Consider the following 27,436-nt stretch of genomic DNA (forward strand, 5'->3'; position numbering starts at 1 on the left):
GTTTTAACGTTGTCCTTAGGTACCATTGGCCCCGATTCCTGCACACACCTCTCATTTTATTTTAAGTTATACCCGTCATTATCTTATCCGCCGAAAAGGAAAGGGACGGATGATTGTCAACAAGTTAATTTTAAAATGAATGAATAACACGTGCGAATAAAATAGGCACCTCGCTGGTATGCAATCCGTTTGACGTGCTGTCTACTTAATTCTGTCGGGTTTTTGGCCGATGTAAAATTTTTAGACGGTTGTTTTAGATTTCTGCTTAAAATTGATATGTATTCCATAAATTTTATGTCTGTCGATTACTCGTCCATTTCTTTTTCAACGGATGAGAAAATTACAGGTATAACTTAAAAGTGAATTTACAAAGGTTACGCTATATGTGTTAAGTTATAAAATGAATATTTATAAACAATAGTTAGGTACCGAATAAATTAGTAAGTGATGTCAAGATATGTTCCTACTCTATCGAATTGGTTATATAAACTGTAATGGTAGATGTAAGTGTTTTTAATAAATAAATAATAAAATTAGATGGCGTCTGCAGGAATTAGCTCCAATGTGTTATTAATTTATTTTTAAGTGCAGTTTTCACTGACATTCATCATCTTTTATCTTTGTTTTTGTGTACTTATAAATGATGACCCTTGTTATTACATACTGACTGATACAGTTATTCATAAGGAAATGTACAAACATATAAAAAATTACCTTTGTTGGGTTTGCTCTTGGCCGCAGACTTGCCCGAAGGCATTGACGTGGACTAAGATGGAGCGAGCTCGCCCAGAAGGTGCCTGCTCATTCTGGCCTTGAAAGCACCCGGGTTATATGCATTCGGAAATACAGTAGAAGACGGCAAAGAATTCCACTCCCTTTATGAAAAATCCAACCAACAAAACAAACTTAATTCAATCCAACACCATCTTAAACCATACTTATTCAAATTGAACGCAACTCGACCCATAAACCAACAATCCAGCTAATTTAAATACCCTCAGATTGATTTAATATTGTTTGTTTGGCACCCCTGCGCGGCCAGATAACCCGCCCCTAGGGATAGGGGGCGACACTTTATCATTTGACACTTTTTTTATAAACATGCGGGTGACATAATAGGTAGATGTTTTTTTTCTCAGTTGTGCCTTTCTGTATAAGTATTGTGTCCTTCATCTGCTCTTCGTGTCCATACCAACTTGACATTCTTTTTTTAAAGGACGTCTAGGGCCAAAATTCAAATTCAAATTCAAAAATATCTTTATTCAGTAGGTAACATAGTTACACTTTGAATCGTCATTTTTTACATAACGAACGTCTCATCCGCCTAAAACTACTGCAGCTTCTCACAACCTGTATAGCCGGGGAAAAAAACTGCAAGAAAAATCTCGGCACAGGGCCCTAGACGTTTTTTAAAAAAATAAAAATAAACATAAAATATTGGTATACAATTGAGTAATTTAGCTGCCTAATATCAGTTCTCAGACAGGCCCTGTGCCGAGGTTTTTCTTGCAGCTTCTTTTCCCCGGCTATACAGGTTGTGAGAAGCTGCAGCAGTTTTAGGCGGATGACACGTTCGTTATGTAAAAATGACGATTCAAAGTGTAACTATGTTACCTACTGAATAAAGGTATTCTTGAATTTGAATTCCCTTCTCAATCTTACTAAGATAGGGGGCGACACTTTATCATTTGACACTTTTTTTATAAACATAAACATCTCTGTATCGTGCGTCCATTGTGCTCAATAAAGTATACAAATATTTATCTTATTTTAAATTTTTTTTGACGTGACTATTTAATTTGTGGATTTGCCTCAGATGTCATCAACAGTAGTTAAGTATGGTTGGACAAATGGGGAACGCTAAGGGCTCTTAAACAAAAATAACAGATAACTTGAGGGTGCACAGTTGGGTGAGAATCTCTGCTCAAGGCTGAGAGGACTATATTTGGAAGAATTAATCGTCTCTATCGTAGCTATAAGCGTGGAAGTAGGGAAATCGTCGACCACGCCGGCGGGGTCGGTATTGGGTTCCTGAAGTGTTTGTTGTCGCGAGCAGATTGCCTGCCTCTATAGCTAGAGTACTTAATCGGGTCGTGAGAATCGTATACGACCCATATACATATTACCGGATGCCGCTGGTAGGTCACCAGTTCAGTGACCACTCAAAACACATGGTACTTATGAAATATTTCCTTTTTATCCTCGTATGTTCCATCCATTAGCATTTTAAAAGATTACGTGTATAAAATCCCAAGCTGATCGCGATTCTATGCTATATTTTATGACATCATTAGCCATAAAGCTGCCGCCATGTTGGCAATTTTGGCGGGAAAGCCGCCATCTTGCCGCGGCCATTACACGAGGTATTTTATCATCCACACGAACGGTGTCGGAATGCCGTATTTTTATGAGGGAAATCAATTTCCTTATCGGATAGAATATTATTATGATATATTAGGGGGTTTATTTCATACTGTACCAAGTATACATAAACTGCCTATATACGTCCCACTGCTGGGCACAGGCCTCCCCTCAATCAACCGGAGGGGGTATGGAGCATACTCCACCACGCTGCTCCAATGCGGGTTGGTGGAGGTGTTTTTACGGCTAATAGCCGGGACCAACGGCTTAACGTGCCCTCCGAAGCACGGAATCATCTTACCTTTTCGGACAATCAGGTGATTCAAGCCTGAAAAGTCCTTACCAAACAAAGGACAGTCTCACAAAGTGATTTCGACAATGTCCCCATCGGGAATCGAACCCGGACCTCCAGATCGTGAGCCTAACGCTCTAACCACTAGACCACGGAGGCTGTATTAAGTACTAAAAATCAAAAATATAGCACAATTCGTAAATTGTGCTAACCACAAAAAGCATCTAGGTCTTCCTTTTTTGGGTTCAATGGGTCAAATTAACTTCTAGAAACATTTTATCGATTCTGCTCCGCACCATCCAAATATCCTGGTAGTTGCGCATACATCTCGCTTAGGGACAATACTGAAAAGTATAGGCGCCCGAAGGACGTCATATTACACGATCCTGGGTCGTGATGATCATATATGACGTATATACGAGAGAGATTACTAGAAATTACGAGAGATTACTCTAGCTATAGAGGCGGCCAATGTCATAGGGCGCGGCGCGGTTGTCGTGTCGCGAAAGCTGGTCATTGCGACGTGTTGTAGGTGTTTAAATGTGTCTAAATTGGCAACACTCAAAAACAACAGGCCATAATCTTTTAAAAAAAAAGGAAAACAGTTGACACCGCATCAATTCAACATGGCGGACAATCGCGGGATGAAATGGCGCGTGCTATTACATCCGGTCACATCCGGTCGGGCCGGTCGACTGGGAGATTGGTTTCTGGTTGCTAGTAACACAGTTTTAGAGGTTTTATTGTAAATTGAATTGTCTTGGAGAATGTTGGGAAGCATTTCGTGTAAAAACAGTGTAAATTTGAAAGTCAGATGGGAGATTTTAATGTTCTTCCGTGCCAAAAAAGAGCTGGTAAGCAGCTCAAATTCGTGATGCCCTTTCGAGTACGTATGACTTACATACATCGTAGTGTCACAGGTTCGAATCCCAACTCATATTCTAATATCATCATCAGCCCATTAACGTCCCCACTGCTGGGGCACGGGCCTTCCCTATGGATGGATAGGGATATCGGGCCTTAAACCACCACACGGGTCCAGTGCGGATTGGTGGTTATTAACGACTGCTAATGCAGCCGAGACCAACGGCTTAACGTGCCTTCCGAAGCACGGAGGAGCTCGAGATGAAAACTTTTTTTTTTGTGGTCACCCATCCTATGACCGGCCTTTGCGAAAGTTGCTTAACTTCAACAATCGCAGACTGAGCGCGTTTACCGCTGCGCCACCGACCTCCTCCGTTCTAATATATGAGTTCTCATATTTGAATCATAGATTGATATCACGTGTTTTCCAGGATTTATCCAATATGCTCGCTCCCTATTTCTTAGTCATAGCTGGCGAGGAGTGGGTATTCTCAGGCCTGTGGCCTTAAATTTCAGTATCGGGTGATAAGTTTGGACCGCGCCCCTCATTTGTCCGGCCTAGTAGTTAAAGCGGCAAATTTATAAATCACGTCAAAATAACCTATACTATACAGGGTTGCCCAGAGGTTCAGGATCAAAATGAAATATTAAATAGAGGGGCTCGTTGGCTACCAGAAACCCCCATGTATGTTCAGCGATTATTTACGGTTTTGGAGATATCCTATCTTTAAGATTTCCTACCTTACTTCACTGGAAGTGTTGACTGAAATCAGCGCCATTATGCACCAAAGGAGATCATCAACTTTCCATTACAGAGAAAAAAAATATGTCGAAGCCATCAAGTAGATTGCTCTGAACATTTTTTACTATGACACCAACCGCATATGACCATTTGGCTTTAATCTTCTACATATATAAAAGGAGAAACTGACTGACTGACATATCAACAGCCTAAACGGCTAAACGTAGGCACTTGAAATTTGGTAGCGACGTAGCTTAGGTACCGTAGAGGTGCACTAAGAAAGGAATTCCCGGAATTCCCACGGGAACGGGAATTAGCGGGAAAATACTTTTGTATGAAAAATCTAAACCACTTAAAATAGACGCTTGAAATTTGACATGCAGGTACCTTAGTTAACTTAAAGCGTAGTTGCAACAGGATATTGCAAAATTCCCACGGAAACGGGAGTTAGCGGGAAGAAACATTTGTATGAAAAATCGAAACCGCGTAAGATGGATGTTTTAAATCTAGCATGCATGCATACCTTAGTAAATATAAAATTTAGTTATGGCTGTAAGTATTTTGAAAAATGGGAGTTAGCGGGGAAAAAAAATTGTATGAAAAAATCTAAACTGCATAAGTTAGATGCTTGAAATTTGATATGCACTCCCACACACACAAAGATCTTTCTTTTATAACACGCCACGCGGACGAAGTCGCGGGCAAAAGCTAGTTGGATTTAAAAAATTCTATTTATCATACATTTTCTACCCACAGGCCACCCCCACTTCTTCAACCAGCTGTCAACCGGGTTAGATATCGTGTCTCTGGCCGGCGAGTGGTTGACAGCAGCTGCCAACACCAACATGTTCACTTACGAGATAGCACCGGTTTTCATTCTGATGGAGAATGTCGTGCTGGAGAAGATGAGGAACATGATCGGCTGGAAGGGCGGAGACTCCATTCTTGCTCCTGGTGAGTTGATTAAAGATGGGAAACCTTATCGTCCTTGGCTTTCCCTTCGCAGTTTGAAAGGTCAGAAAGGAAGTCGCTTCTAAAAGACTGGAATCACTGTGGTCCTGTGGGTCACTGGACTGCCTCTCCCAGCTTGGCAGCGCCGGTTCGAACCCAGGCACTGGACTTGCACCTATGAGTTATTAATTTATCTTAAGTGCAGATTTCACTAACACAGCTGTCTCGACCATTATACTATAGACGGTGATACGGCTCACCTATCACGTTGGTCTGACAGAAAGCTTGGTGAGGCGTAGGTACTTAGTTCGTCTTGCAATGGATGTAGTTCTGAATACGTCTTCTCTTCTATCGTGTGGGTTGTGAGGTGGAGTACCAACATCATTAACCATCAGGGTTACTATATTGAGCCGCCAAAGGCCCCTGACATGCCTCATGTAACGACTACTTACTTACATCAGTAAGTAGTAACCGGGACTGACGGCTTAAAGTGCTTTCTGAAGCACGGATCATCTTACTTTCGGACAATCTGGTGATTAGTCAGTAATGTCCTAACCAAACTAGGAACCACAAAGTAATTTTTGTGATATGTCCCCACCGGGAATCGAACCCAGGACCTCCAGATCGTGAGCCTAACACGCAACTACTGGACTAAGGAGGTCGTTAATGTCGATAACAAGAATCAAATGCAGTTGTCACTAACACAGTTGGCTCGACCATTATAGACGGCGAAAGGCTTATGATGTTGTTGGTTATAGAATTCTAACCACCCTGTCTTCCTACAGGTGGGTCAGTTTCGAACCTGTACGCGTTCCTGGCGGCCCGCCACCACAAGTTCCCGTACTACAAGGAGAAGGGGCTCACCAGCCTGCCGGGGCACCTCGTCATGTTCACCTCCGACCAGGTAAGATATGGCCAAAGAACATGCATAGGCGGTGCAAGCAATAAAAATCTACCTTTTTTTTTGACGTGACTTATTGTAGATTTGCCGCGGATAGCATTAACTACTTGGCCGGACAAATGGGGATCGCTGAAGGCTCTCACCCGGTACAACGTTTAAGACAACAGGCCTGAGGGTGCTCAGTTGGGCGCGAACCTCGGCTCAGGGCGTCGTCTGAGAGGAAAAATATTTGAAAGAATTAATCGACCCTAGTGGGTCGATAGCGATAAGCGCTGAATGAGGGAAATCGTCAACCACGCCGGCGGGGTCGGTATCGGGGTCCTGAAGTGTCATCGGGGTCCTGAAGTGTGAAAAAAATCTACCAACCATAACACACCATACCGTACGTAAAGTACTTGCAGATGCCCCAAGTTATCGGAGTTTCCCCAAGTACTTGGGCAAAATCTAAGTCCTTGGGGGTTGTAAGCACCAATGTTGCCAATGTTTTCCGCAAATAAATGATGATTGATTGATTGATCTCCAAATACTTGAGGTATGGTATCGTAGTAAGGTATGGATAGAGTTACCCCAAGAACTTAGAGTTTGTCCAGGTACTTGGAGTTTCCCTAAGTAATGTTGTTTGCCCAGGCTCGCGTTCAACCACAATCTCACCTGATGGTAAGTGACGGATGTCCTCTAGAGTGCCTATTCACTCTAGCTAGGTTTCCTCAAGTACTTTGAGTTGCCCCAAGTAGGTACTTTTATTTGCCCCAAGTACTTAAAGGTGCCCCAAGTGTAGAGACCCCTATACCATATGACTTTTTTACGTTTACGACTATTCACATGTTATAATGATCTCTCCCCCAGTGCCACTACTCAGTGAAATCATGCGCATCGGTGTGCGGTCTCGGCACGGACTACTGCATATGTGTACCGAGCGACGAGCGCGGGCGCATGATCCCGCAGGAGCTGGAGCGGCTGGTCAGGTACCACAAGGACAAGGGGCATGTGAGTATAACGTTGCTTAACTACTGGGCCGGACAAATGGAGAGCGGTCAGTGCTCTCAATTGGAGGAACACCCTGGACACTCCATACAAAAATCTAATTCTTATTGTGTGCCGCCTTAACCCCAAGCGTCTGAGCTAGGTTCACCTCCCCTAAACAGCGTCTGAGCTAGGTTCAAAATTGATGCGGGGCGGAAAGTATCGAAGAAGTATCTAGAATGGCGATCACGTGTCGGACGACGCTCAGTGGGTATGCCCGCTACAAGGTGGACCGACGATCTGGTGAAGGTCGCGGGAAGCTGCTGGATGCGGGCAGCGCAGGACCGATCGTCGTGGAGATCTTTGGGGGAGGCATTTGCCCAGCAGTGGGGGTCGTATGGCTGATGATGATGAACTAACTATATCCGTCTGTCCAGATCCCGTTCTTCGTGAACGCGACAGCCGGCACGACGGTGCTGGGGGCCTTCGACCCGCTGCCGGAGATCGCTGACATCTGCGAGAAGTATGACATGTGGATGCATGTTGATGTGAGTACCAAATAATACTATCTTCTATCGTGTGGGTTGTGAGGTTACCAACCCCATCAACCCTGGTGTCAGGGTCATTATTGAGCCGCCATAGGCCCCTGACATGGCTCATGTAACGACTACGTACTTACATCATTAATTAGTACGGGACCAACGGCTTAACATGCCTTCCGACGCACGGATCATCTTACTTTTGGACAATCAGGTGATCAGCCTGTAATGTCCTAACCAAACTAGGTATCACAAAGTGATTTTGGTGATTTATCCCCACCCGGATTTGAACCCGGGACCTTCGGATCGTGAGCACAACGCTCAACCACTGGGCCACGGAGGTCGTTAGCGTACGAGAAACCATGGAATTCCATTTGCTTCGATCCTGACACACAACTCTTGCTTCCTCCACATTCATCAATTCACACCTCACCGATCTTTCTGTTAGACCAACGTGATAGATGGTGAGCCGTATCGCCGTCTATGATGGTTTGAACATTGGTGCTAATATGTATCTTCCTGATGACAGGCTGCTTGGGGCGGAGGCCTGCTGTTCTCCAAGAAGTATCGTCATCCTCGTATGACTGCCATCGAGCGGTAAGTACAATCAATCTCTTTTTTTTTGGAGAGCTTCTTCTATCGTCAACCCTGGTGTCAGAGTGCCTTTTTGTAGATTTGCCGCAAATGGTATTGAGTATTTAGCCGGAAAAATGGGGAGCGCTGAGGGACCTTAAAATATAAACTTTCATAATAATATAATTACCAGCGATAAGCGCTTAAAGAGGAAAATCGTCGACCACGCCGGCGGGATCAGTATCGGGGTCCTGAAGTGTTTGTTGTCGCAAGCTTATTGGCCGCTTCTATGGCTAGAGTAATCGGGTCGTCAGAATCGTATATTACGTCCTTCAGACTCCGATACTTAAATATCAGTACCGTCTCTAAGCGGGATGTATTCTGAAATGCAACTACCAGGGTATTTGGGTGGTGTGGAGCAGAATAATAAAAAAAGGTTTTGAAGCTAATTTAAGCCATTGGGCAATGTTTGGCAGACCTAGGTCAATGTGCAGATTTTCATTGCAAAGGAACCACGGAACTCCCGTGGCTTTCCGCGTGAAACGAATTTGTATTACCTGTAGACGATGGATTTAAAAGGGACTCGCGTGAGGATATGTATGTATTCGGAAGCTGCAACTACCAGTACAATCAATCAAATACATAACAAAAACAGCCTATAATAAAAGGTGTTAGTGACATCGTAACGAATACTCAAGGGGATGATTCAGACCATGATTCTGAGTTAATATAAAGTGAAATTTTCCGTCACAAAACTCATGAAAATACATACTACTTATATGAAAATATATTCCGTGTTTCGGAAGGCATGTCAAGTCGTTGGTCCCCGGATTTTAGTCCATAAACCTCTACCAATCCGCAATGGAGCAGCAGTGGTGGAGTATACTCCATACCCCCTCCAGTTGATTGAGGGGAGCCCAATAGTGTTAGTGACATCGTAACGAATACTGAGGCGGATGATTCAGCTCAATCTGAGTTAATATTAAGCAGAATTTTCCGTCGCAAAAGTATGGAACTGAAAATAATTGCAAAAAAGCACTAACATTTTCATGAGCAAATGGAATTCCATAGTATCTGCTTACCCTAGTGGAAAATCGTGAATTAATGTATATCTAAAGATATATCCGGACTTGCAGCAATGAGTTTTTAATTTAAGTGCAGTTTTCACTAACACAGTTGTCTCGACCATTATAGACGGCGATACGGCTCACCTATCACGTTGTTCTAACAGAAAGCTCGGTGAGGTGTAGGTACTTAGTTCATCTTGCAATGGATTTTCTGACTACCCCAATTGGGATATAGTCGTGAGCTTAGTCAAATTCAAATTCAAAAATATCCTCATTCAGTAGGTAACATAGTTGCACTTTGAATTGTCAATTTTTACATAACGAACGTCTTATCCGCCTAAAACTACTGCAGCTTCTCACAACCTGTATAGCCGGGGAAAAGAAGCTTTATGTTATATTATGTATATTATGTTATGTTATATAAATATTACTTTTCTCTTTTATTTATATATATTACGTTTATTTTTTAAATATTATTATTATTTATATATATTATGTTATAATTAAAACACAGTCATAATAACGGGTTCTTACCGCGTTTAAAATGGGGATATGAGACTCCCGATATTTCGACACTGTTGCAAGTGCCATGATCACGGGATGACTGATGAGATTGGAGTAGAGTAGGTAGATCCATAATTTTCTACGGGTAGACATGTCTGTGTTATGTGTTTTAATTATGATAATAACTGCGTAAACTTAAAACAATGTATATTATGTTATGTTATATAAATATTACTTTTCTCTTCTATATCAAAATTCTCAGTGAAAGCTACCTATTAATCCGTCCTTCCATTAGTGCGCTGCTAAACATCTGCAATCCCAACCCGTGTGCGTTGGACCGAGTGACGTTAATACAGGGTTGCCACTCAAAACAAATACGATTCTTCTTCTATCGTATGGGTTGTCAGGTGATTACTAACCCCATCCACCCTGGTGTCAGGGTTATTATTGACTCGCCATAGGCCCCTGACATGACTCATGTAACGACTACTTACTTACATCAGTAAGAAGTAACCGGGATCACCGGCTTAACATGCCTTCCGAAGCACAGATAATCTTAAAGACAATCGAATGACCAGCTGTAATGTCCTAACCAAACTGAGGACCACAAAGTGATTTTTGTGATATGTCCTCACCGGGATTTGAACCCGGGGCCTCCGGATTGTGAGCGTTGGCTCAACCAGTGGACCACGGAGGCCGTTTGTATTATACTTACTTAATAATGTACTTACCCACTGACATCAACTTTTGGATAGTTTTAAAACCACAATGAAACTGAAACTTTGCAAAATGGTTCTGTACATTCTAACGATTGTGTGCCTCTGCTGACCCCGATCGGGATGACGAACTTAAGCTATTTTTTTTTTATTATTTAAAAGATAAAAATATAAATAAAAAATACCAGGTACAGCCCTAAATCCCCCGCGTAGTCTGCTACGCTCATAGCCCGCAGCTACGCCGTAGCTGTCGTTACAATATGTAGGTTCTCACGTCATACTACGGTTCACTTGCTACGCGAGCGGTCTTTATTTGACTCGATATTTTATACTTGAACATACACGCCCGTACTCCCTAATGGGGTGGGCAGAGCTAAAAATAATCAGAACAGAACTTGGAGGTACAATTCCTGCGAATTTCACGACCCAACTAGGCACCCTTAGACCTGTTGTCTTAAGTTTTTGTACTGGATAAGAGCTGTCAGCGCTCCTCATTTGTCCGGTCAAGTAGTAGCTGAGGAAACCTATAACTCCATAAGTCATGTCAAGGAGCAACAAAGTGATCAGTTTTTCCTTTTAAGGTTGGGAACCTTAAAAACTAATTAATTTAAAGCTAAGAAAAAGTGCCTCAAAATAAAAAGCTTAGGCCGAAGAGCCTTTTAAAAAAATGCGAAAACCATAGCATTAGGGATTGCCGCTAATCCTTGCTTTACGTCACTTCCCCTCGCTGGGGGACGATTAATTAAAAGCCCTCGTAAAAAGAGGGCTACATTCCGACACTCTCCCTCTGAGATGGGACGTCAGTTTTGAAATGGCTGCCTGTGACACCGAGCGTTTGAGATACCAACAAAGCAAAATTCACCTGCGTCAAAAAAAAAAATAATAAAAAAGTTTATTTAGGTAAAACCTACAACACACATAATATACACATTTACACCAGACACATATACATAATACGTATATACAGGATGTTAGTGACATCGTAACGAAAACTTTGAGGGATGACTTTTCCGACAGGAAATTCCACTTGATATTAACTCAGGATCATGGCCTGAATCATCCACCTTTGTATTCGTGACGATGTCACTAACACCCTGTATATGTATTTTCACATATATATATATATATATATATTTCATTTGCATCAGTTAATTACATACATAAACTCACGCCACCGCGGTAAGCAGAGACTATAGAATTCCATTTGCTTCGATCCTGACACACTTCTCTTGCTTCCTCCACATTCTACAATCGCTTCATACACGCACGCCGGTTTAGAGTAGATCGTATTAAACCTTTTCTAAGGACATCTCCAATTTGGTCAATGTAAGTACTTCTAAGTCGTCCTCTGCCAGCCCTACCATCAACTTTCGCTTTACATACCGCTTTCGCAATTCTATTATCATTCAACCGCTCTACGTGTCCAAACCAACTTAACATACCCTTCTCAATCTTAGTCACTATATCGTCTTTCACACCACATTTAGATAGATAGATAAATCATATCACATACACATAAGACATATCTGTCTTATCACACTGTCATCAGTTAATTGCTATTCAAAATTCTAGATTAAGTAAATTAAATCCATCTTTTTTGGGGTTATGTATACGTTTTTACAATAAAATACCAAATATTTTGAATTTGTCAATAAATTCAAAACATTTGGTATTATTCAGTGCGGATTGGTGGTTATTAACGACTGCTAATGCAGCCGAGACCAACGGCTTAACGTGCCTTCCGAAGCACGGAGGAGCTCGAGATGAAAACTTTTTTTTTGTGGTCACCCATCCTATGACCGGCCTTTGCGAAAGTTGCTTAACTTAAACAATCGCAGACCGAGCGCGTTTTCCGCTGCGCCACCGAGTTCCTCATTACATAACGCTATGGAAATGATGATCAAAACAGACGCTTTTCGAAGGCATTTTTTTAAAAGTCCGGTGTAACAGCGCCCTACAAAACATCCCCTAACGCTGCGAGTCTGAGCCATCTGAGCCGCTGAGCCAGCTGAGTCAATAGCAGATAACTGTCTGATGCACTTTACATACACTTGCACTTCGAAGAGCGATGTGTATATAATAATAATAATAATAATAATATTTATTGACAAAAATATCGGTACATAGTTTTCCTTAAGTTAAGCATAATTGACATGAATATAATTGAGTAGGTACCATAGCCGACTAAGTATATAAATACTTGTATTTCAGTCTATGATGCCTCTCTCCTGGAGAAAGACACAAAAATATAGCCAGCATACAATCCTATGTTTCCGACAGAGTCAACAAAAAAGTTACAATAAAGTTACTATCATACAAAAGGTTGTGAACCTCTCTTTGTGTAAGATGTAAGTGTACGTGAGTGATTGTGAGAGGGTGTGTGAGAAGAGTAAATACAATGTTCTTATAACTAATCATTAAATTGAATACAAAGTAGATTTTTAAAGGATTCATACATAAGTTATGTTTGAAAAACAAATTATATTCTTCTTCTATCGTGTGGGTTGCGAGGTGGATTACCAACTCCATCAACCCTGTTATCAGGATTACTAATTAAGCCGCCAAGGGCGCCTGATATGGCTCATGTAACAAATACATACTTACATTAGTAAGCAAGAACCGGGACCAACGGATTAACGTGCCTTCCGAAGCACGAATCGTCTTACTGTCAGACAATCAGGTGATCAGCCTGTAGTGTCTTGACGAAACTAGGGATCACAAAGTAATTTTCGTGATGTATCCCCACCGGGATTCGAACCCGGGTCGTGAGCCCAACGCTCAACTACTGGACCACAGAGGTCCTTTCAAATTATATTGAACGACTAGCTGTTATTCGCGACTATAAAATTATAAAAGTTTCATACAAACTTTGTCATTTTTATCCCCTTAGGGGTTGAATTTGAACGAGTTATTAAAAAAAATATTTATATTTTTTTTTTTTTTTTTATTGGTTGTCGAATAAATATTTTTTCTTTCTTTCTTATTAATTTCTATTAAGTAAGTGCAGTTTTCACTAACATTGTTGGCTTGACCATTACAGACGGCGATACGGCTCACCTATCACGTTGGTCTAACAGAAAGCTCGGTGAGGTGTGGGTAGTTAGTTCATCTTGCGATGCACGTACCTCTCATGTTATGTTAACTCCGTTTTGAATCTGGAAAAATAAACAAAACCGTATCAAACACAAAACACCCCCTTGATGTAAAAACAACATTATTATCACACCGAATAGGCACGCGCAACATTAGCATACAGCCACTCATTTATACTCTGTGGCGGTGACGTCACAAAGTAATTGATGACGTCAGAACAAGTGGTTTTTAACTCGCGTTAATATTCTGTGGGAATGATGGATGGGTGAAGGCGAGAGAAATGTGTATGGAGCGCTTAGATAAATGTTTTCCCCATGGTGTTTTTGAGAAAATGGATAAACTGTGCCCGTAGTCTAGTGGTTAGAGCAGGCTCACGATCTCTGAGGTTTGATTCCCGATAGAGACAATTCTTTTTTCTTTGGTAGAATGCTTGCAGACTCATATTGGCGCCCAACATGGGTCTAATTTCTCATATTGGCGCCCAACATGGGTCTAATTTCTTTTATTCTTTATTTATTAAAAATTTAAGCCGTGGTAGCCCAGTAGGTAGAACGCTTGCCTCTCACTTTGAGGTCGCGACACCAAACACTTCAGGACCCCGATACCGACCCCGCCGGCGTGGTCGACGATTTCCCTCAATCAGCGCTTATCGCTATCGACTACCTATCGAGGTTCGCGCCCATCTGGGCACGCGCTCCTCATATGTCCGGCCAAGTAGTTAATGCCACCTGCGGCAAATCTGCAATAAGTCACGTCAAAAAAAATGCGGGCACACGGCAACCCAGGAGTTAGGTAAGTGCTTGCTATCAGACTCATTAACAATTGTATTGTATTGTTTCAGAGCGGACTCCGTAACGTGGAACCCCCACAAGCTGATGGGCACTCTGCTGCAGTGCTCCACCGTGCACTTCAAGTACGAGGTACGTACACTAGGGGGTAGATTGCCTTACAAAATTCAAGTGTTTTTACTTATTACAGACGGCGATACGGCTCACCTATCCCATAAGTCTTAACAGAAATCTCGCTGATGCGTAGGTACTCAGTTCATCTTCTAACGGCCTCTGTGGTCTAGTGGTTGAGCGTTGAGCTTACTTTAGTAGTTTTGTTATTATAAGTAAGTTTTATTTATTCATTTTGCATATATATCTTTAATAGGAATATATATCTATAATATCAAGTATAAGTAATGCATTATAATCTATGTAAGTATCATAGTATGTTTTCTTTATTGTATATAAGTAGGTACGTAATTGAGTTTGGTGTGTCCGTGGCTCACGTTCGATAGGTCTCCCATAATACCAGCGCCGCGGCCCGTGCTAAGCACGTGTCACGGCATTATGCTGAGGGAGATCCTTTTTTTATTTTGGGCGCCTCCATTGTGTATTTAATGTCTGTATTATTTGTCTTTTTATTTCTGTAATGTAAGTTTGTAAATGTGGCGTCCAATATGGAAATAAATATTTTCTTTCTTTCTTTCTTTCTCTTACCAACCGGATGTCCCGGGTTCGAATCCCGGTAGGGACATATCACGAAAATCATCTTTATGATCCCAGTTTTCTGTGTCTTAGTCTTTCCTTTTCGGCGGATAAGAAAATGACAGGTATAACTTAAAATAAAATTGGTGTGTACAGGAATCAACACCATTATCTTACCAACTGGTTGCGAATAATATACAAAAATTACTTACCATTTCTAAACCACCATAATCACTTACAAAGTCACATGTTCATGACAGTCATAAAATACAACATGGCCGCCGTCATCACGCCACATTAACTTTAAGAGTGGGCAGTAAACCCGTCAACTGCAGGCGTCATCTGTAAATAATTGCCCTTATTATTAATGGCAAATGCTGTCTGTGGATAATTGGCCTTAAGGCACTTTTATCTGTGAGTAATTATCTTTATTCAGATTTAAGACTAATGATTTAACAGAAACTTTGTGAAAAAGGTTATTAAAAGATTTAGAAGATATGAATGCATTGGATTAACTGTTTGGGAACCGATATTAGGCAGCCAAATTACTGAATTGTATAACAATATTCCAAGTTTTTTAAAGAACGTCTGGGGCCCTGTGCCGAGGTATTTCTTGCAGCTACTTTTCCGCGGCTATACAGGTTGTGAGAAGCTGCAGTAGTTTTAGGCGGATGAGACGTTCGTTATGTAAAAAAATGACGATTCAAAGTGTAACTTATTAAAGTGAAGTTGACAAAAAACGTTTTCTTTTGCCTATTTAACTTATTAAGAATTAAAGAAAAATGCCACATCATCATCTGCCGTACGACGCCCACTGCTGGGCATAGGCCTCCCCCAAGGATCCCCACGACGATCGGTCCTGCGCTGCCCGCATCCAGCGGCTTCCCGCGACCTTCACCAGATTCAAAGAAAAATGTACTTAATAATATGTGCGACATTTTGTCTTGTATTTCTATGACGTCACAGGTTGCTTTTTCACACAAATTCCATAGGAATTTCGTGTTTAGACGTTTAGTAAAAAGTAACTGATTTGACTAAGTACTTGGAAATTAGCTTATTATTCATCGTGTTAGAACTCACAATCCCTCTTGTCGGTTTTTACGACATTCCCGGAAAGACAAGCCGCTGAATGTGTTGTTTCTTATTCGCTTCCTCTCCAGCACAGAAACAAAAAAAAACACAATGAACCATAAAATACCTTTAAAAAGTACTCAAAAACTTATTTCTACATTCAATGTGCGTACATTGACCGTTCCTCTTCAATTTTGAGACGTATTCCCTAGAATATAGAGTGTAGTATCCCTTGGCTAGGGTAGCGAGGGGTGATTGGCAACATATGCTGTGAATGTCGGAGGATTTAATTAAACGTCCGTCAGATGGGGCTAGTGAGGGGAACATAATGTAGACATGTCGGTTTTTCCATCGTGTGAGTTGTGAGGTGGAGTACCAAGCTCATCAACCCTGGTGTCAGGGTCACTATTGAACAGCCAAAGGCCCCTGACATGACTCATGTAACGACTACTTACTTACATCAGTAAGTAGCAACCGGGGCCAACGGCTTAACAAACCTTCTGAAGCACGGATCATCTTACTTTCGGACCCTCAGGTGATTAGCCTGAAATGTCATATCATAACTAAACCAGAGCCCACAAAGAGATTTTTTTGATAGGTCCTCGGCGGGATTCAAATTTGGGACCTCCGGATCGTGAGCCCAACGCTCTACTACCGGACCACGATGGCCATTAATGTCGATAACACCTCGGGAAATGACGTAGAATCCAGTGCAGTTTTCAGTAACACAGTTTGATCATTATAGACGGCGATACGGCTCACCTATCACGTTGGTCTAACAGAAAGCTCGGTGAGGTGTGGGTACTTAGTTCATCTTGCGATGGATGTACCTCTGACTACCACAATTGGGATTAAAATGAAAATTTCCTTTTCGGCGGATAAGAAAATGACAGGTACTTACAACTTAAAATAAACTTATATGGTGTGTACTGAAAACAGTACAAATAGGCGGCCTTATTGCTCGACTATCGATAACTATCGATATATCTATATTTATTTATTTTTATTCACAAATATTATGTGACAGTCACATCACTAACATCTCAACTCGAAGGGCGGGGTTTCACAATTTACGACTTAGCATACCATATCGACTCTCGACGACTCAACATAACCAACCTTACGCTGCTTGCAACACGACTCGAAATCATTTAACAAAACCGGCCAAGTGCGGGTCGGACTTGCGCACGAAGGGTTCCGTATCATTGAAATTGTAAGCTTTCGATATCGACCAAAAATAAGCAAAACATGGCGTTTTTTATATGGGAGCCCCCCTTAAATATTTAATTTATCTTAATTTTATTATTGAAGTAAAAATACACTTGGGTATTTTGTGAATATTTGAACCTACCTGTGTGTTTGTGCCTACTTGTTGCCATCTTCTTCTTCTTATCGTGTGGGTTGTGAGGTGGAATACCAGCCTCTGAACCCTGGTGTCAGGGTTATAATTGAGCCGCCAAAGGCCCATGCCATGGCTCCTATTGCCATACCTGTTTCCATTATTGATATCGAGCAAAAAAAGGGCAAAAAACCACGTTTGTTGTATGGGAGCCCCCTTAAATATTTAGTTTATTTTGTTTTTAGTGTTTGTTGTTCCGTACTTCTTTTAAAACCAATTGTCACAAGCACAAGACGGTTATTTCTAGTTCGTAATTTATGTATTTCTATTCATCCAAATCGATAGCTAATTTGAATTTTGGATATGATCAAAACGCTTTGCAAAGTGCACTAATGAAACGCACACGACAGTGCTGCCAACGTGAAGAGACTGAACTACGTCTCTTTCTCATTACATTCTCAAGACTTTTCAGGTCGAATCACAACGGCTCAACGAGCTCATACGCCTTCTAGGCTTTTCTATTTCCCAAAAGTGCTCAATTACTCCAAATTATCGACACAAGACAAGTGCAATCTTACACACAAGGACTATATACACTGCCTGTGGTGAACGAGACCGGGGCGCCCCGAAATCCAGCAGACGAGGAGCTTCAGGTCAGTCCAATTTTCTCTCTTTAGCTATCGAAGTCAAACTCCCTAACATTTGTTGTTATAGCGGCAACAGAAATACATAAGTAATTTGTGAAACTTTCAAATGTCTAGCTATTGCGGTTCATGAGATATAACCTGGTGACAGACAGACGGACGGACGGACAGCGGAGTCTTAGTAATAATCGTAAGGTCCCGTTTTTACTCTTTGGGTACGGAACCCTAAAAAACAATACCGCCACTGAACCTACTTCACATTCAAAATCGATTATAGACTTTAAAAGGATTAGGTGAGGTTGAGTTTTGTTTGAGTTAGTCGGGGAATGTTAAGTGCTTTAAAAGATAGGGGTTGGCTCGATAGAGGGATGAAGTACGGAGGTACGGAGGTATGCCAAGTATTATATTATTAATAGAAAATGGTTTGAATAACTGTTTATCTAGCTTCTGGCTACATAGTATTACATATCTACACAACACGCTACGGCACGCGAATAGACTCCAACCTGTCAGACACAGACTCGCCAAGTCCAGCAAACTGACTCATGTGACTGGGCCAACCGTGTATAACAGATTGCCTTAATCAATCGTTGACGTTTCTTTTTTCGACGTGACTTATTGTAGATTTGCCGCAGATGGCATTAACTACTTGGCCGGACAAATGGGGAGCGCTGAAGGCTCTCACCCGGTACAACGTTTAAGACAACAGGTCTGAAGGTGCCCAGTTGGGCCCGAACCTCGGCTCAAGGCGTCGTCTGAGAGGAAAAATATTTGAAAGAATTAATCGACACTGGCGGGTCGATAGCGATAAGCGCCGATTGAGGGACAATCGTTGACGCGCCATCATTGAAATGTTTTAAAAGTAGGCTTAAATGCTGACTACTCGAACACAATTTCTATAGCTTTAAAGAATTTTTCACTTTAAAATTTACCACTTAGTACTTATGTACCATTATTGTATTACGAGTATTATATTTTCCATATGACATGTAATATATAATATAACTATTACGAAAAAAAAAAAGAATTATCAAAATCGGTTCATACTCGACGAAGTTATCCCAGAACAAACAAAAAAAATAATGTCGAATTGAGAACCTCCTCCTTTTTTGAAGTCGGTAATAAATGAATATGAATATGAACACAAGCTCAGAGCTATATCCCAATTGGGGTAGTCAGAGGTACATCCATCGCAAGATGAACTAAGTACCCACACCTCACCAAGCTTTCTATTAGACCAACTGTAGAGCCGTATCGCTGTCTATAATGGTCGATTTCTTCTATCGTGTGGGTTGTGAGGTGGAGTACCAACCTCATCAACCCTAATGTCAGGGTTACTATTGAGCCGCCAAAGGCCCCTGACATGACTCATGTAACGACTACTTACATCAGTAAGTAGTAACCTTCCGAAGCACGGATCATCTTACTTTCGGACAATCTGGTGATCAGCCTGTAATGTCGTAACCAAACTAGGGACCACAAAGTAATGTTTATGATATGTACAGTCATGAGCAATATAATGTACCCACTTTAGAACCCTGTCGCACTATGATATTTGACATTTAGTGAGACTTACGGTTTCATTTGTCAAAAAAGTTAAAATATGACATGGTTTCAAAGTGTATAAATATTAGTGTTCGTGACCGTACCCACCGGGAATCGAATCCGGGACCTCCGGATCGTGAGCCTGGACCTCACTGGACCACGGAGGTCGTTGAAAACTGCACTTAAGATAATAAAAAAATGGAAATCGTAGCAACTTAAAAGTATTTTTTATTTTCACAGGGCATCCTCTTGAGTTGCAACGCGATGTCAGCCGAGTATCTGTTCATGACAGACAAGATCTATGACCCCAAATATGACACCGGGGACAAAGTCATCCAGTGTGGTCGGCACAATGATATCTTCAAGCTGTGGCTGCAGTGGCGCGCCAAGGTTAGTACCACTTGTACCAATTTGGGTTATAATTGTACCAAGATCTTTAACCCGAAGTATGATACCACGTTAGGTGAGCCAGTGTAGTCGACACAATGATAACTTCAAGTTGTGGTTGTAGTGGCTTGCCAATATTAGTGCTCACACTTGTACCAAGCTGAGTCATAATTGTACCAAGTTCTGTAACCCGAAGTACCCATTATTATTCCGATCAAAATAAAGAGAAGCAATATAGGTAGCAACATAATTCTATACATAATGTGATCCAAATATCAAGCAACAATTATTTTTATAATGCTTCTGCCATTTCATAGTATTATTGAATAATTTGTGTACTTACCCGAGTAGAAAAGAATAGAAGTTTATTGCAAGTCACAAGTTATACAAGGTGTTGTACTTAATATATGTACATATGAAGCCCTGCTAGGGCACAGCAAACAAGAGAGGCATCTAGTTGCCGATTACTTAAAAATAAATAAAAGGAATCTATAACTAACCTATCTTAAAAAAATCTACTCTTTAGGAACTTTAACACTTAAATCTATATATGTATAATACATATTTATTTAGAGCTATTGAAATATAAGTACCTACTATATATATATATATATATATATATATATATATATATATATATATATCATCATTAAAAAAATCTGTACTTAATATTATAATAACGTTCTGTGGTGATGGGGCTTAGATGAGATCGTTTAAAATAATAAGTACTTTGAATAATGGGATACACGTGTTTATTAACACATGGTACAATACAGAATGCCTCGAATCATCGAATACAATAATCCTTATAGATCGTATACAAAACCTCTAAATATGGCGAGAGTAATATAAACAATTCACTAATAAGGAATCTTTTTAGTGAATTGTTCTATTAGAGAAGACATTAACTTTTTCAGTACTATTTATTTTATTCGGTAGATGGATGTGATCAGAATTAAGTCACAGACGCAGACCGAAGCGGCGATACAGTTCAATCGTGAATCAATACTACCTCCGGCAAGCCGGCAATCGAACTACGTCACCACTTCCGTCTAATCCACCGTCCGATATACTGCGTTTTCACATAACGTAGATGTAAATCCATTGTCTCATAATTTATTATAATAACCAGTATTATTGTGAAAAGTTTATTAGAGTGCTTTATATCATACTTGAGCGTTATCATTTATCGCCACCCAGAAGAAGCCCATACATTCGTGATAACCATACACACATACCTACATCTTCAAGCAAAGAGTTCATACAATCATCGTTCAGAGGAAGTCAATCCAGCAGATGGTCAGGATTTAAGGAACCACATCCACCAATCAGGGTGTATATTTTTATTTGAGGAAATAGGTAACTATCTGCTTCTATGCTGTTCTGGGAGCAAATAAAAACATAGAAAACGTTCAGCTGCTTGTCTTCCCGGGCATGTCGTGAAAACCGACAGAGGGATTGTGTCCTCTAACATGATGGACTAATGTTATGGGCGATAGGCTGATCCCTTATCACCATAAGGTTCATCATATCCAGCTTACGACATCGTATCAACAGTGGCTGCAAGTTGTCTTTGATTACTTGTAGCTCTGCCCACCCCATTAGGGATTACGGGCGTGAGTTTATGTATGTATGTAGGTAACTATCAAGTTAAATTTCGACAGCGCCATCTGTATTATTTGTGGGGAACGTAGCCTGGAAAGCCCCTTGTTATGATAATAATCGCAAACTTCAAACCCTCTCGTTCCAGGGCACCTCCGGCTTCGAGAACCACATGGACCGCCTGATGGAGCTGACTGAGTACATGGTACGCCGCATCAAGGAGCAGCCGGACAAGTTCCAGCTGATCCTGGAGCCCGAGATGGTCAACGTGTCCTTCTGGTACCTGCCGCAGCAGCTGCGCCACGTGCCCCACTCTGCTGACAAGGAGTTGCTGCTTGGAAAGGTATTTTTTTTTTATTCTGGGTGTTAGTAACATCGTAAAGAAAACTTTGACGGCTGATTCAGACCCTCATTCTAAGTATTTATCATATTATAAAAAGGTAAATAAGTGACTATTTCCTATTTATTAAGAGTCACATTTCCGCCTATATTGTTTCATTTGCTAAGACAGATTGACATAGAATCAAATATTATTTCCATTTACATTATTGGACAGATAAATTACTAAAATTATAAAAAGTATGCAAGTTGAACATATCAAGTGGAATTTTCAGTCGCAAAAGTATGAAACTGAAAATAATGACACCAAAATTTCCCGAAAGGAAATTTCACTTGATATCAATGTAAATATCATGTCAATAACAGCCATACGCACTTGTATAGCTGCAGTAAGTACTTGTACGGGGTGTAAGTGACATCGTAACGAATACTAAGGGGGATGATTTGACCACAATCTCACCTGATGGTCAGTGACGATGCGGTCCAAGGTGACTCACGCTTACCTAGCAAATGCCTATTCACTCTAGCCTTGAAAACTCCCAGATAATAACGAGTTGGAATAACAGACGATGGCAGACATTTCCAGTCCTTTACTATTCGCATCGAAAAGGAAGAGGCGATCGTAATAGACTGTTTAGGTCGGCTTAGGTTTTTCAGGGCTGAGGGTTACGGCTAAGCCTACGCTTACGGTCATTTTCTTTAGCGGCAAGGATGTGCTGCCGCCAAAGGATATTTTCGGGGTACCGAACAGAGCAAAGTACCCCGCTAGCCACAAGTTGGTAGTGTGACTAGGGATTGACGGTCCAACAGTGTTGTATTGCAAGTTGTATATATGCGTCTTGCTGTGTAAACTTCGATACCGCGTTTCACGACTGCTTGAAGACTGAATGTGGCGCCATCTGTTGCACGTGAGCGGAACTAGGTGGCCAACTAGTTGGGTCCGCTACGTTTTCTGCCAAGCAACCTTTGGATAATTACTAATTAGCTGATTGTCTGACTCCGTCAGGTGTGCGCCAAACTGAAGGGCCGCATGATGCAAGCGGGCACCATCATGGTGGGTTATCAGCCCGACGAGCGCCGCCCCAACTTCTTCCGCAACATCATCTCCTCGGCGGCCGTCACCGAGAGGGATGTCGACTTCCTGCTGGCCGAGATGGACCGCCTGGGGCACGACATCATCGTTGACTAAACTGATAACCTCTTGTGACGGGAGCAGGTTGCTACGCGAGAGAGAGGGCTTGCTTTTTTTTTTTAATTTTTTTTCAGCCCTTTAGTTTGAAAATCCACTTTTAAACAAGCACTGTTCTAAAATCCCTCACTAATGTATAGAGGTAATTTGTAGAGAATTTTGTATTCTACAATATTGATAATAAATACAAATAGCAAAAAACCCACAGGAAATGAGATATCTACAAAATAAGCGCAAAAAAACGATTTTTGTGAACTTTGACCTTGAAATTTAATAGTTGCGTACACCCTACCATATGTAGGTTTTGAGACAACTTTTAGGGTGTCAATATACAAGTATTTACAGACTTACAGCTGGGTATCTCGAATTCCGAGATTCTTACCTAATTTAAGCTTAAATGACTGGACTATACGGGGTTTTGGTGACATCGTAACGAATACTGAGGGGGATGATTCAGATGATTCTGAGGATATCAAGTGGAATTTTCCGTCGTAGTTTTTATAAGTTCCATACTTTTGCGACAGAAAATTCCACTCGATATCGACTCAGAATCATGGTCTGAATCATCTCTCGAAGTTTTCGTTACGATGTCACATAAATTGTCTTCGAATACAAATAATAAAGCTCAGTGATGAAGGAAAACATCGTGAGGAAACCCGCATTCCCGAGAAATGCATTTCGGAGTTGTGACCAAACCTGTATTGGGCTGGTTGGAAGGTCAGACAGGCAGTCGCTTCTGTAAAAAACCGGCCCTGTCAAATCTTCAGGTTGGGTAAGGGGACTCCATGAATACGGGATAACAGGGAGACTCTTCATATACAATTAATATATGTTCAAAATGACCTACCTACTTACCTTTTTTTTGACGTCACTTATAAATAGGTACATTTCTCTCACACGGTATTCAGTCGGACAATTATATCACTGATATTATTTCTTGTTTTTTTAACAAAAACAATCCTATGAATCTAAGATTGCTAAAATTTTCCGGTTAAATATTAGCTATATACCTACCTACTTAAGTTTTTTTTTATGAATACCATTTATGATCATGAACTTAATGTGACGAATACTTAGAGGAAGGATCGAATACAACAACTTAGTGACTGATACCACATACTAACAAATACAGATACAAACGGTCATTCTTATTTTTTCCTGTATTTATTTTTATGTAATTGGAATCCCTATTTCGTCGTATTTTTTATTTTATTTATCTCTCCACGATAGCAACTTGCTTTCTTAACGAATATATAAAATTAAATGATAAGTAATTATTTTTCTGAATCAATGTTTACATAGGAAGGTATCGTTGGCTTCTAAAAACACTTTTGACTGTTCTTGAATTCGGAAAATTCTAGAATGATATATTTCTTGACAAAATTCTTAGCATGCGAACGATATCTTCCTAAATTAGATTTTGCTGTAATAAAATAGATTATTAGTCATAGAATATACTCTTCTGAAAAAAAAAACTGTTGGATCGAATATTAAAAATGTATAAAAATTAAAAAAATATGACTGTTGTGTGTTTGAAAAACTTTGTGTCAAAACTTGTACTTGAAATTAATGGTGTTTAATTATATATTACATAAAACATCACCATCACACTAAATAAATTAATTAAATAATTGATTTAATTGTAAAATTCGGGTGCTTGATTATTTTTAGGTAGAATTGAATTGTATTAGTTAAAATTTGAAACACACGTCGTAGGTGATATATTTTATTGATAGGCAGAATTGATTTTGTACATATTTGCTTTAGTTTCTAATATTTATTCGGCAATGTAACGAAGAATGAGTAGTTGCGAATAGGAATTGAAAGTTATTGGGATTTTAGTATTTTATTGCTACGAAGGAACGATAAATGAAGCGAAGCATGTTGTAGTGAATAGCGGTCCATTATCCTTAAATTTGGAGGAAAATCTATATACTTAAAACGATTTTCTATGTCGAAATTGAATTTAAAATATGACTTGATTTAGAGTACTTATTACAAAAGTCTATCTTTACACAAAAGAGGTTTGGATGTTACGTTAAATCTTAAACACATTTCATTAAAAAAAAAACATATATTTGTTTCGCGAATTTTCCTGAAAATATACATTTACAAATATGTAAATTATTTGTCAAAATATGTTTACCAAATATGCGATGTTGACAATGAAAATATATTTTCAAAGTAATTACATAAGTTATAATATTTATCATAAGTAGTTTATTAGCAGTGGTAAATTAATAAAAATGAATATTAAATATAAATATGATGCATATTCCGACGTAAGGCTTAAATATAAGTATATATATTTTAATGATAAATATTATCATATCGTCAAAGGCGGGGAATATATGTTGATTTACTTACTTTACGCAAAATACGTTTTGCATCGCTATGAATACAAAGCAATTTCTAAATTCTAGTATTATTCAACTGTAAGACAACATAGTACCTACCTAAAATGTTATTAACAATACGAACATAACAAAATTATTATATCAGCTTATATATGGAGCATTGTCGGGGTTTTGAAATATAAAATTATAGAAAGAGATATATATATATATATTAAAAAAAATAATATAGAAAGATATATATATATATTTATTAAAACTTCTAAAAGCTACAAGCTGCTGCTTGCTAAAAAGTATATATAATATATAAAAATATATATACATACAATATAATAGAAAATATAGTAGCTAAAAGCGTAACCAAGGAAACAGTATTATAAAAGTTGGTTTAAATGTAACCTCAACGCACAGCGTTATATATTTAGTTGAGTGTCCATTTGATATAAAAATTATAAGAAATAAATAAATATACATATGAATTGATACTGATTCGTTTACATAAAGAACAGATGGGACAATAAAAATTAACTAAATATTTGTAGAAATATACATAAAATGCAACTTTGTTAAAACTGCAGGATAATATTACCGTCTGAATATTTAAAAAAAAATAACAATATATTTAACATAAACGACAGATATACATCCCACTACTGGGCACTGTCGATCAACCAGAGAAGGATGGAGCATTCTCCACCACACTGCTCCAGTGACAGTTGGTGGACGTGTTTGTTACGGCGAATAGCGGTGCGCTCCGAAGCACAGAATCATCTTACTTTTTCAGACAATCGGGCGATTCAAAACTGCAATGTACTAGCCTAACAAAGTCTCACAAAGAGATTTCAGAAAATGTCCCCATCGGGAATCAAACCCGGACCTCCAGATCGCGAGCACTACGCTCTAACCACTAGACCACAGAGACTGTAAATAAAAACATTATTCTTAACAAAAATAATAAAGCTGCAAAAATAGTTTGCGAAAATTTAATTCCAAAATACCAAAATGGACGCTCTTTTAGTAATCAAATAACAACGCGTTTATTAGAATAAAAAAGTAACGCGTCGTATTGTGTAAGTACTTACATACATGTTAGGTTAATAAAGTAGTTAATATCGATCACATATTTGTACGACATATCTCCCGTTTTGCCAATTAAAATAATGTTTTACGATTATGTAGTAAGAGTTTAAATCTGAATACTCTTAGTTTTTATTCTGTATTTTTATCGCTGATTCCTAAGCGTACCTATTTAAAACATTTTTTTTTAATGTAGTATTTTTTCGCTATTTTACAACCAATTTTAATTTCTTTTCATTAAATTCTGTAAAAGTTCAATTATATTTTTTTAATAATAAGTAAATTGAAATTAAATTATTGTGTATAAACGCAATAAATATTTATAATTCGCGTTTTAACGTCATTCGCCAGTAGATATTAAGATTTAAATTACAAAATATACCGTTTATAATAAGTTTAAATAGTACTAAGTATTATCTATAAGCATTTTTATTATTATTTATTAGTAATAATAATTCCTGTTGTTTTTCAGTTATAATTATTTTTCAAATATCTACTCCACCTACTTTATCTACTTCAGAACCATTTGGCACTATCATATTTGACATTTCAATTTGTCAAAAAGTTAATGTGACTTGGTTTCAAAGTGTATTACCGTTCATATTTTAGTTCCATATCTATTAAAAATTGGAAAATATTTTATTTGAGTAAGTATGTTAAGTTATTATTTAATTATTTATTTTTGTTGTTACTTGGTTTATGAGTCAGTACTAGAAACTAACTAGTTTATAAGAAAATTGCGATGTGACAATGACAATAGCAATCTTAACGTAACGTAATGTAATGAGTGATAGTACGGGAGGGCTCCATCAACAGAAAAAAAAATAACACTTTAAAAAAAAATACAG

The 27,436-nt window shown here is 39.4% G+C and overlaps 1 protein-coding gene across 1 annotated transcript in view; it reads left to right on the forward strand.

Moving 5' to 3' along the window:
- LOC126378412 (glutamate decarboxylase) overlaps positions 1–23,157 on the forward strand; it is a 60,808-nt gene extending 37,651 nt beyond the window's left edge. The window contains exons 5-13 of the mRNA XM_050026761.1: positions 5,016–5,213; positions 5,996–6,114; positions 6,958–7,098; positions 7,512–7,622; positions 8,143–8,210; positions 14,408–14,486; positions 19,881–20,030; positions 21,778–21,972; positions 22,975–23,157. Coding sequence (XP_049882718.1) covers positions 5,016–5,213; positions 5,996–6,114; positions 6,958–7,098; positions 7,512–7,622; positions 8,143–8,210; positions 14,408–14,486; positions 19,881–20,030; positions 21,778–21,972; positions 22,975–23,157 — 1,244 coding nt within the window. The remainder of the gene's footprint in view (positions 1–5,015; positions 5,214–5,995; positions 6,115–6,957; positions 7,099–7,511; positions 7,623–8,142; positions 8,211–14,407; positions 14,487–19,880; positions 20,031–21,777; positions 21,973–22,974) is intronic.
- The last annotated feature ends 4,279 nt before the right edge of the window (positions 23,158–27,436 follow it).

Source organism: Pectinophora gossypiella, chromosome 26 (assembly GCF_024362695.1).
Source record: "Pectinophora gossypiella chromosome 26, ilPecGoss1.1, whole genome shotgun sequence".
NCBI classification, from domain to species: Eukaryota; Metazoa; Arthropoda; class Insecta; order Lepidoptera; family Gelechiidae; genus Pectinophora; species Pectinophora gossypiella.